The following is a 12,672-nucleotide window of genomic DNA, read 5'->3' as shown; positions in this document are numbered from 1 at the left end:
GTATTCAACAAAACTGTGATAAGTGTCCATCTTTGACGCTCAAGCGCCACCTAAATAGCTTTTCTTCGCAACCAGTGAGCTGAAACTTAAGAAATAATCAATTCACAATTACAGAGAAATATTAAAAAATCTCACAAAGCAAAAGAAGGCAGCGCTAAGCATTTTTCAGACATCAGTGACTTAAAAAAATGAATGAAACTGTGGAAACACTGGGCACAGCGATTTAAGGCTCTGACCACAAACACTGCATGTTTCAGGTCCGTTTGAGAACCGTCATGTTAGTGTTGCCATTATCTCATTTTCTGTCTGACTAACTGCAAATGCTCTTCACGTTCAACCCAACAATAAAAGATAAAGGGCAAGAAACGTTAGGAAAGGCTTGCAAGGGGCTGAGAATAGCAGTGTGTGTGTGGGTGTGTGCATGCACACACACAAAACCGTAAACATGTTAACAAATTAGGCTTATAAAGGGAATAAGAGAAGATTGTCCTCTGAAACATACAACAGTGATCAATTACAACCCTCCAATACTTTTGAACCATTCACCTAAGTTAGTAAAATATAAGCAATATATCAGTCTGATGCAGACATAATTTAAAGTTGAATTCTAAGCATTTAGGTCAGTTTGTACCTGTTCTTTGAGAAGTACACCAGAAGGACCAGGTTTAGCTCTTCAAATAACATTTCATGGATGTTGGCCATGTGTTGAAATGGGAAAATCAGGGTCTGCAGCGTGGCTCGCTGGATTTCTCTGACTATTGATTCCCATCTCCGGTGAGGCAGGTGGATCGATCAGTGGGATTTAGACATGGGGGCTACTTTCACAACGCTCCCTCATGGCGAGCGCGCTGCATCACATTTTGTGAAACTCATCCTGACAAAAGAGCTCACCGACAAACCTCAACTTTTCTTGCTTTTCTTTAAAAAAAAAAAAAAAAAAAAAAAAAAAAAACTTGATCGTTTTCATTAAAGGTGACTTTATTGCTACTTCCATTTTGAGTCGTCGCTGGCGTTGCTATGTCCTTTTGCTCAAGTGCAGAACAGCATGAGTTCTCATCAAGAGGTTTATCTTGAAGCAGCAGAGAAAATTATGTGTAAAATGTGAAAAAAGTAATGTATGGTTGAGAGAAAAAGAGTCACAGAAGGGAAGGAGGGAAAAAGGTGAGAAGGACTTTAATACCTCAGTGAGCACCACTTTAACAAATTACTGTAGTCTGCAATCAAGACAGTGAAATTACCAGACTAATGGGTCACCACGGCAACCTAAAGTCTGATCAAAGCCGTGAAGTTGATGGAAAATGAAGGGACTCATCTGATGCTGACCCAACGAACGGATGACTGTCAAAAAGAAAGAAGAAATCCATACTGACCCAATACTAACTAATGTCGAGTTCCTAAATCCACTAAATACAAACTCATAGGCCAGTCGGACAACTCTCCGTGTTTTAGCTTCCATTTTAAGATGCACCTTGAGCCCAAGTGAAGCTCGGCCCCGTTTTCACTCAGGCAGCCATCAGATACATTCAACCAGGTAGAGACTCCCTTTCAAATGCCGCTAAATTGTAAACTGTAAGGATTTCTCTCCACGTCGTCCCCCCCTCGTTTCTCTCCCTTCCAGCAGATGGAAGTCCGCTCCGCGGCTCAGGATTCAGCGATAACACTGTTTATGAGTTCCATTACGTGCTCGGCAGGCTGCAAGCTCTCAGTCTCAGCAAAGCTATGAGGAAGTGGGGGAAAAAGGAAAAAAAAAAAAAAAAAAAAAAAAACTATTCACAATGAAAATAGATCCAGTTTATTTCTGATTATACAATGTGGCTACGCTTATCAACGTTCAAAATAAACAGTGTGCATTTAAAAAGGGTTCACACAGCGATATTCCAGCCTCCACCCTCCAGGCGTCGGCTGTGGAGACCCTTTTGAATTCTGGCTGTTGCCGTGTCACAAATGATAGTTGGCAAAATCAATTTTTCAGCAAAAGATATTCAATATACATTTTTATCAAAAACAGGGAAGGATGTGCGGTGAAAAACAAGGCTGGAGTAGGAAACAATTTCTGTCCCCCAGAGTAAGATCTATACTAATGTCTGCCCAGAGGATAATTATGGAACATCACAGAGCCAAAACAATATCCACTCTATCACAAATTGTATATTCCGTAGATCTGAAGGCTGCTTGAATGTAAAATCAAATAGAAACAAGGGGAAAAGTATTAATTATTTATTTTACTCTTTTTATGAAATTAAATTGTTTATCCATCCATCTTCATCCTTTAGCATCTCTGGAGCCAATCCCAGCTCCCTATGGGTGAGGGCGGGGTCACCCTGAAAAGGTCACCAGTTCATCACACCGACATAAGAATTTATATGAAATATAAATATTAAATAATGCTATAACAACCTGAAATATATTCAGCAAAAATGGCTGAAAAACATGCCAGAGCCATGAAAATAGCAGATTAAAAGGGCTCCGATTCAATGAGAAGGGAATGTATGATGCTCTATTTATTCTTCTGAGAGCATACAAGCAAAATCAACACGACATGATGGTCAGAGCCCAGAACCAGTACTCATCTCTTTCAAATAAAACACCACTAGCCTGCTAATTATGGCACCAAGCAAAAGCTGTTGGAATCAGAGAATCGGAGGATAAACAAGCTGTTTAGTGCTTCATTGTTATTTGCACGTACTGCAAAGGGCTCAGATGGGTTCGTCTGGTTTAATGGCAGGAAGGGGCAGGAAAAATGTCAAAATTGAACTGGAAATTACTTGTTAACAAACACGACAATGCACGTGCCTCATCAAATGACCCACAGCTCCACGTTTTAGTCGACGCGCAGCGCTCAAAAGAGGTGTTTGGCAGGATTTTCTGACAACCAACAAAACAAGGGAAATAATGGCTAAAATGAACCTGTAGAGAAGCGAGAGAAGAAAGAGAGAGAGGCACACCTCCATTTCTGTCCATTTTAGCAGAATCAGAATTTGAATCTGTCCAAGCCAGCCCTCATAAGACTAATGTATTCCGTAGCTAATGGAGCTGGTAGCTTCGAGGGCTGGGCTGAGAGTCGCCACAATGATTCTCACTCATTTCCTCTGAAGGGCCAATTATCTCAAATAGAGGCATTATGAAAGGAGCTGAACTTGGTCAAGTGAACAAACCCTCACAACTCTGGCTCCCAGCACTTCAGGTCATGTTACACCTCTGAGGAGACTTATTGTGACTTTAGGGAGGTCTGGGCAGCCGAAATAACAAGATAAATGTGGGTAGTTTTTATCCCCCCACTAAAATACAGCTCAACACTTGTCACATCCAACCCGAGGAGCTGCCCAAAATATGATTGAAAGCAGCAAAATGAACAGGATTGGAGGCCAAGCGCTGTGGGCCGCTGTGTGCAGGGAGAGCAGATGTGACTAATGTATTGATGAGCACACATGTGTTTTGAGTCAGAAGGAGGCTGCGTGTTACGTATGAGAGTGGGAGGCAGAGTGGAGCCGGAGACAGAGCAGCAGAGAGAGAGAAGAAGGAAAAGAAAAGGAGAGACTGTGTTGTCCTATGATGAAAGGTTTGATTGATTAGAGAGTGATGATTGCAGTAAATGGCCTGGAAGATGGCTCCATCTCTGTTTCCCGTTTTCTCCATCTCTTATACCTTCTTCCCTCGCTCACTCGCTCGCTTGCTTTCTCACTTACACCTCTCTCTCTCTCTCTCCCTCCGTGCCTCTCGTTGTCACCCTCTCTCCTGGTCTCATCATGGCAACCCATCACCTCTCTCTCTCTCCCTCTCTCTCTCTTCCTCCTAATGGCACAGCTATTAGCACTAATGCATTTCAAACGTACAGCAGCTGCCACATCACAATCTGAATGAAAGGACATGTCTTCCTCCGATCTCTCCCATCTCTGTCCTTTCTTTTGTCCGGCGCGTCGCACATCTTGGCGCATCGCTGCGACCGTGGTCATCGCTGGCAGCCTCCACATGATGAGAGATGAGTGGTTTATAATAACGGAGCTAATAATATATAGTTGACCGTGTCATTAGCCCCAAGACGATGCTGAGCAGGCGGAGAGACACAGAATTTACATTTTGCCGATTTAGCTGCATGCTCGGTTTTGAAATTACTTCGCGGAGTTGCCGACTGAGTGAATCTTACAAAAATTATTCGATGCCATTTTTTAAATATCTGTCTGCATGATGAGGGTTTTTACTGAGGACCCAGTGAAAGTCCATCCATTCATCTTCCGCTTCGTTCAAGTCAGGGCAGCTGAGGGTAGTGGGTGGCCGATCCCGGCTGACTGCGGCGAGGGCAGAGCACATCCTGGACTGGTCCATCAGAGTGAAAACATGAAGAGACGGACAGTCACTCACACTTTTACAGCAATTTCAGAGTCACCAGATAACCTGGAAAGGCCAATCCAAGAGTCAAACCAAGGATTTTCTCACTGTCAGATGAGAGCGCTCGCCACTGCACCACTGTCAACCTCCCTTGTGAAAGTGAAACCAGCAATCACTCTCTGTGAGAGACTTTCCAGGTCCTGACAGCACTTTAACAGCTAACTACTAAACGATATTCTTCACAGCTTTGGTGACTGTGTTTGTCTTCCTTTAAGATGACATTGATGGTGTGGATAGCAGTATAAGCGATAAAAGACACTGTCCTGCTCCGTGTTATTTCTGTCTGACCAACAAACATCCACTTGTATTTTATTTTTACTGGAAACACTCCCTGCAGGACCTTGCTGCCCTTTTCTGATGACTGTCATTAAAAAAAAAAGTCCCTGCAGTTAAATTCACAAAAAATGCAAAGAGCTCTGCAAAGTTTTCAGTAATCTTTAGTCGGTTTCTCTAAAGATGTTTGTCAGATTACAAAACACGTTTTTTCTGACTATATTCTTCACAAATGTAATTACTTCATGCAACAAAAACAAATTCAAACGATTCAGTTCTCTCCTTTAATTAGATTTAATTACCTTTAAAATGCCACAAAAAGATCTGTGATTGTTGTTGCTCTGAAATCAGACTACCAAACACCGGAGCAACGTCTGCAAATAAAACTCAACGTACGAAGTTGAAATCTTTGTCTGTTGTCCAAACTGCAAGAGAGGAAACATTTTCTGTACAGAGTTCTCCTCCTCGAGCATAATGCAGTCCAAAATAGCACAACTCTAATATTTTTGTGCGAAAATTATAATGTGAGCATAATTTGGTGACATTTCAAATGCCAATGCATGCAGGTAGTTAGATCGTCTCGAAAGTGGAAAATTCAGAAAGAACCGAACAAAAATACAGAAAAGAGAAGCTTTCTAGATGGCCTCAAGCTTAATTTGTTGATCACATTGCTAAACTGACAGCTTTACATCTTTGTTTAGCTTTAAACATTTAAACTTTGAAACATGAGCCGACATTGACATTTATCTAAATTTGTTTTGTGCTGAAGTCTGTTTCTCATGTTCACTGAAAGCAAGTACTACAAAACCCAACAGTAACCCCTCTCTGCATTAGTCACTCAACAGTTCACATAAAAACTGACATTTGTTTTCTTCCAAGCCTGCAAATCTAAAAAAAAAAAAAGGTCTGACAAATCCTCACTCTGAAATGAGGCGATTGAAGAGAGATCTGTTCTACCGAGTCAAAACACTGCAATGTGAAAATCTACCTTGACATCTCTCAGTTTACATTCAACTTCTGATGTTACCAAGTACTAATACGATATGAGGAGGTCAAATAAAAGAGGAAATGACGGATTCTGCTTCATAAGTACAATATATCTCCTTTTAGTTCTCATTAACATTGCTAGCTGTGCTAATTATTCAAACTAGCACCTCTTTTCCAACTGGTGATCTTTAGTTTAACATAACAACACAACCATGAAACACATTTACTTTCCATGAAAAACAATTTTGAAACAATATAATAAAAGTCAGCACTTAGCAAGTTAATTTAATATAACGAAGAAGCTGTTTTTCCAGGGCGTTTCCACCTTTTTTTTAACTTAACAAGCAGGTGGATCTAACAGCAGACAGGAATGTCTCTATAGTCTTAGTTGATTTTTAAAACTCATTTTAACTTCAAGTTTGAATGAAAAACAGCAGCTGACTTCCCTTTCTTAGTTTTTAAAGATAATGTTGAAAATATCCAATGCAGTTGGTGAATTAAACATCAAAACGTTACTGTTGGGCAAAGCTGCACCATAAACCCTGTAAATGTAGATTTGTCCTAAAAGAAGCAAAAACTGCTCCAGATTTTAGTGGCGTTCAGGGAGGAAAACCATTCAAAGCTGTAAAGCCTTTCAACTAGTACTTCCCTTCGGAGAAACCCACAATGCATTGCAGGTCCCCAGGTGATATAATTACTTGCTGTTTGCCACTTGAAAGCATTTAAATGACATCCTAAACACTGCACATCCAGTCACGCTGTTTCATGGCTCCGTTTTCAAACAAATTAGAAATGAGCAACATGCTGATGCTATTTGCATTGGTGTCATCGAGCTTTACCGTCCGGCTGCCAATTTTTAGTTTACACAACAGGGAAGGGGTCGTGATGGCTGGCTGTAAAGTTGCTGGTTCTCTTTCGTCTCTTTTGAGAATTTGCAAAACGGCCCTGAAATGACTGTATCGCCTTCGGGCGGCTCCGTTGCCAACACAACGGAGGGATGGGCATGTGACCTTGAGAAACCAGCGACAATCCAACACTTTGATGTCTATTTCACACACCATTTCATTCCAATAGTTTAAAACCCCGAACGACCATCTCAACAGTTGTTACGATCAACATTTTGACATCCATAATGTCCAGCAGTCGGGATGCTCTGAGTCGGACCTGGAAAACGCGTGAGTGTGTGTGTGTGAGGATGAGAAGGCGAGGGAACGGCGGAGGTCTTGCCATTGCCGCGGCAACAGCTGCGACGGCAGCCGCTCCGAGGGGCCAGGCCTGTCGTTGAGTCTCGATGATGTCACCGTTTTGCGGAGGCCGGCAGATGGGCCGGGCCAGGTACCGAACCCGCCGCTAATAAACACAGACAAATAAATACCTGCCCAAACGCAGACAGCCGCCACATTATTCCGTCTTCTACACACACACACACACACACAAACACACACCAACACGCACGCACGCACAGCGGGGCATGCACAATATCTATCAAAATGCACCGTCTCACATGCATAAACACCTTTTCTCTTGGTTTGACAGGCTGCTCCACCCGCTAGTTTAAGATGCGACACATTTCTCCTAATATGCCCAAAGAGCATGCAGCCCTAATCTAATTAGAGTGTCAGTCAGCAGAGTGTTCACCCAAAGAGAAATTAGGAATCCACAAAATCTACAAACAGGAAAAATCTCCCTCCAAGAGCGTAGCGTGTCCCCCCCCCCCACCCCCCCCACCACCTCTTTGTGATATTTTTTAATGGTTTCACAGTTGCCCCTGCTGAGATTCATCACCTGGCCTAATTATAAAGGCAAATGAAATCAGCTCAATACATTATTAATAGAGGAACGCTATTAGGATTCATTTGCAGTATTTGCAACAATATGGTATATTCCAAGTGTTTTCAGGCCTGATTAAAAACACAGAGATTAAAGAAAGACGTATGAAGTGAATGAAGTCTGGAGGGTGAAAGGGTGGGAATGACGCTGGACAGAAAAAGGAGCTGAAAACAGTATAAAGAGCAGCAGGAAAGTAGAGAGAAAGGAGTTTGGGAAGGGGAGGGGTGGATTAAAGAGAGTGCTGGCTTTTCCACTCGAGGAGGTATTGATGCCATATTGGATGCAGCTACTTATGAACAGGTGTGCTGTGTGTGGTCACTGTGACCCGGGCTCCACTTCCTGCATGGCTACACATCCGATTGAGGCGCACCGGAGCCGGACGTGGGTGGGGAGAGGCAGGCATCAACCCTACTCAGGTCTAAGATGAAGGGACAGCCACACTGCAGCCCCCCCTTCCCTCGCTCCCACCCTCCCTCGGACCAGTGGGGCGGGAGGGCGGGATGGATGAGGTGCAGCATCAGCCACCCCAAAACTAAGACTCCAGAGTGTAAGCAACCATGAATAAAAATGGACTTTGCAGGGAAGTAGGGCTCATAATTATTCCTTTTAAATCAGTTAAAGCCTTTTCTCAAATATCCCCCAGGAGGCGTGGGGTTAAAAATCCATTTGTGGGAAGTGTACCATGACATCGAGCTTGTCTCCCTGGAGACAGAGGATATGACAGTCGGGGGTGTGCACGTGTACATATGTGTCCATGTGAGTGTGTGTGTGTGTGTGTGTGTGTGTGTGTGTGTGTGTGTGTGTGCATGCCCGCATGTAGGAATACACGCACATTCTCGTGTGGCATCGAGTGTTTGCAAATTCCAGCGTCGTCGGTGCACAAAGAGACTCAAAGCATTTCTACTTCTTTCTTTTTCAGATTTCAAGCCAGGAATCTGTTTGTGTTTTAAAGGTCAGCTGCAGGAGAGAGCAGCGTACAAGTTGTTGTGCCCTGTGAAACAAAACACAGTGAAAGCTCTTAAGATAACGCTCGGCACAATCGAAACAACAAACCCTAAAACACAGCGAGCCGTGCGTGTGAGGACACAGGGAGGACTGTGTTGAAGTGACACATTGTTTTGTAATCGGGTACCACGTTGTCTCTGTGATGCTGATCACATTGTCATTTACCGGGTTGCAGGTAAAACTGTTCAACTAAGGAGGAGAAGGTAGTACAACAGACGCGGACGTGCAGGGGACAGGCAAATAAATCAGTCTGCCTTGAAAGGAAGAGGAGAAAGCAGATAAAACTCTGGGGACGAAAGGAGAGGAGCAGGCGTCCTACTTTACCGTCACACCGTCTTGCCATACGTGGTCCGTCTGAAGCGCCTCTGCCTCCTTGGCGAGTTTCTGCAGGGAAACAGAAGAACAGCAGTGTGAGTATCAGAAGTCAATAGGTTATTGATTGGCGTGTACGAAAGAGTGCAACACATAAAATGGTGATCTTGTCCACTATGAAATTCAATGCAGCTGGAAATTAACTGGAGAAATTAGACGAGACCAACAGCAGCCGACCTACAAGCCGGGCTCAGCCGCCAGAACAGACTTTATTTAAACTCATTACATACATTTTTGATTAAGAAATGTAATAGAGGTGACTTCAATGTCTGAATGCAAAAAAAAGAAATACTGAGATTAGAGCTTTGCAGTCATTTAATTTACAGGTCAGGCAGATTTATTGTTGATCCATATTGTGCACGGAAAACACTATAAAGGCCACATTTGACTGAAATCTGGCAAAAGACACAACATAAATGGTTTTGTGTCACGTAGAACGTTACGGTTGTTATTCATCGCTTACAAAAATCTATTAATATCAATGATTCTCCAAACAAGGATCGATCAGACATGTTCACAGCTTGTCTGTGAGATTTTGATTTGTAAACAAGACACGCTATTTGATCGTCATTGTAGGAAGATGCAGGCAACACAAGGACAGGTAATCAAACAGCTCAACATCTATGATCTGACTGACTATATGCCTGCAAAGAAAACATTTAATGACCACAATCATGACAAAAAAATAAAACATGAAGACTAATTATTATTCTACATGCATTACACAAGCACATTTTAATGTTATGGGGCAATCTCCAAATTAAGGTCAAATGCAAATTTAACTGGGAAGAAACACTGCTCGTTTCCTTTCCTTAATGCAGGCCGAATATTCTGTTGTATTTATTCTTTATGTATCAACTTTAAAACCTCAGTATCTTGGCAACGTGCAAAACTTCTTCCTTAAATCGTTTCACTTTGTATAAACAGCCAAAATGCATCTTTATCTGACCAACCAAAAGAAAATTTGTTTTCCCCTCACACAGAGTAAAAGAAAAAGCCTTTCAATTTGGAGAGAGGATGTAAATGGTACACCAAAACGCCTTTCCACGTGGTAAATATGAACATTTTCAGGGAATATTGTGCAAAAGCACATTGTCATCTTACTCCATCCAGCAGCACTCGTCTCTGATGCCATAAAATGTGCATGAACAGTCTGACACCATTTGCCATGGATGTGGCCGGTCTTATCCCTGAAAAAGCTCACTGTGTGTTGCTCCTCATATAGAAAGTCATTCAAGTGGCAAATATGGTGAAGGCTCAGAGTCTCTCCTCTTCCCGACCAGTGAGGCCCCCCCTCCCTCCTGTTCCTCAGTATCTAGGTTTCCCCAGGCCTCTAGGGGGCGATCTTATTTATTTTTATCCTTGGGTGGCTGATTAACCATAAAGTCCCAAAGCTCTGAAATTACTAACCTTATTTAGACCCTTTCATTCATTCATTTGTGGCAGGACAATGAATGAGTCTGCCCCCCCCACCACCACCACCACTATGGGGGACTTTTTATCTACCGAAAACATTCAAAGCATAAACGCTGTGTTAAAAATCCTGCCCACCTCGTTTCAGCCCTCCAACACCAAAACAATGTGGCTGTGTTTCATCTCAACACCCAGGAGACACACAGCGCCCGTCTCTGGTGGCGGCGTCCAGCCACGTGAGAGCAACACAGTAATTTCATAAATGTACAAGACGCAAGGTCACACATTATATTTACGTCACGTAAAATGAGAGAATCTGTACGTTGACAGGGCTGAGCCTTGACACACTGCTTTGTGAACACTAATTAAGAACAATGAGATTCGATTCATTTGCTAATGAGACAATAGGAACCTGAAACAATGGAGGAAAGATCTAATTAGCTTGTTGAAATTATTACCAAAGGGTTCATCACAATAGAGCTTTTGTTTCTTTGGCGTTTTGTTGGAGGGGGTCAGTTTCGCTAAAGGGCGGCACCACACCGGTTATCTCCTGGTGAAACCATCAACACAACATAAACGGAGCAGAGAAACAATAATCCCAACGCACCAAGCTTCCTGGAAATTAAATCCACATGCTGCTACCTCAACAGCTGGTATTTCTATTAATGTCTCTCTTTTTTTTTTTTTTATCATTTTAAAAAGTTGGATTTATTGGGCGGGGGACAACAACATGCAACATTTTCTATATAAACCCTCCTTTCTTGATCTATGATCTCGCTACTCTTTCATCCCTCTGCCTCAGTCTTTCTCTCTGGCTTTAATCTGTCAGTAAAAATCTCCACTTCGTCCCTTTAGAAAATCCATTTCTCTCCCCTTGTGAGTGGCCGACACATTTTTTTTTTTTTTTTTCCCCCCCCCCAGTTGTGTGTTTCTCTGGCTGTCTCTCTCCTGGTATTCCTCCTCCTCCTCCTCCTCCTCCTCCTCACCCTGGTAGGCCAACATTTCTCTGGGACCCTATCTGTTCTCCAGCAGCTTAATGCTGTCCCCGTGCTCCAAAAAAAGCCATGTGTCTTCATGTGTCTTTCCTTCCTCTGTGTTGGCCCAGATGGATGGGCAACGCAAACAGCCAATGAATCAGTGTGAGAGATGTGGGAAGGAGGGGGGCAGGGATATATCATCTATGCTGGTGGCTGGAGCCCAAGCAGCTTAGAGCACTGGATGAGCATAGTGAGATCAGCACAGTGGAGCACAGATAAGCTCGGTACAGGCCCACACAACACAGAAATAACACTACGGTGCACAGGCGCAAACGCGCGGCGAGAGTCCGCAACACGAGCGCGAAGCTCCGACGTTACTGCCCCCTGTAACCTTGACATGAGATGCGTCATACGAGGGCCGTTCGTCAGCCACCCTTCAGGCAAGGTCAGGAACCATAAACACCACCGCGTAATGGATAGTGGGATGTGAAGTGTCTCCGCCAGGTCTCCAGACCCAAACAGCACACAGCGGAGCCCGTCAGGTATGCAAACACCGTATGTCATAATGCAGGTGAGAGAGTGATTGTTCAAATCGCCACAGAGGGGGCTGCGGCGGCGGCGGCGGCGTGACGATGCCTCCACTGAAGAGCCCTGGCGGTGAAAAGTCTCTTCCTCACAAAGCCAGAAGACAGCAGCGGAAAAAAAAAAAAACAAAAAAAAAACACAAAGCCCAGCATGAGACGATTAGAATCTTTAATATTCATAACTGTTCAGTTTGCTGTGTTCCAGAGGGAGGCGGCTTAATCACTCAAAGTCATGTTATTTCTCGGGGAACGACGGCGCGCCGGGGACGGACAGCGTCATGCTGTGGAGAGCGCCGAGCCGACGCCACGCCGCCTGTGTGATTGCTGCAGCCTGTTAGGCCCTTCCACTGAGCATTAACTTAAAGGGCACTCCACACGCCACGCTGCCGTCTGTGTGATCTGGAGGGACTCTTCAAAACATCTCTGCGACGTGTGTGTTTGAGTGAGAGGGCTCTTGAGAAAACACGACACGGACTGTACATGTGATTGCAGCTTTGAATAAGGCACTCGACGTGTTCGAAATGACCCCCTCAGCTCGGTTTCTGGGAACGCTCAAGTCACCTTGGAGACCAAAAGACTGTGAAATGACTCTGCCGAGGTCACTTAACCTTCTCAGAGTGACTAATGCGGCAAGGAAAGACCCGTCGTGAGTTTCACAGTGATTGTCTGCCGTGAACAGTGACAATCAGCGCGGCAAGCCGCGGAGAAAAGTAGAGTGTGGAGTCTGAGGGTCCTTTCCACAGAGATGGATTTAATATTCAGACACGGCAGCAGTAGAACTCACATCCTCGCATCGACGTGAACTCACAGGATCAGGAGGAATCATCCGCGACAGGAGGGCTTCC

The 12,672-nt window shown here is 43.9% G+C and overlaps 1 protein-coding gene across 3 annotated transcripts in view; it reads right to left on the bottom strand.

Moving 5' to 3' along the window:
• The window catches only part of cacna2d2a (calcium channel, voltage-dependent, alpha 2/delta subunit 2a), a 142,269-nt gene that overhangs the window by 60,848 nt on the left and 68,749 nt on the right, over positions 1 to 12,672 (bottom strand). For all 3 annotated transcript variants that reach the window (XR_003931443.1, XM_030090916.1, XM_030090917.1), the window contains exon 4: positions 8,806 to 8,865. Coding sequence is in view for 2 of the 3 variants with exons in the window: in XM_030090916.1 (XP_029946776.1) it covers positions 8,806 to 8,865 (60 nt within the window). In the remaining variant the exon portion in view is untranslated. The remainder of the gene's footprint in view (positions 1 to 8,805; positions 8,866 to 12,672) is intronic.

This window comes from Salarias fasciatus, chromosome 5, assembly GCF_902148845.1.
Source record: "Salarias fasciatus chromosome 5, fSalaFa1.1, whole genome shotgun sequence".
Taxonomy (NCBI): domain Eukaryota; kingdom Metazoa; phylum Chordata; class Actinopteri; order Blenniiformes; family Blenniidae; genus Salarias; species Salarias fasciatus.
This window is presented reverse-complemented; position numbering and strand designations above follow the sequence as displayed.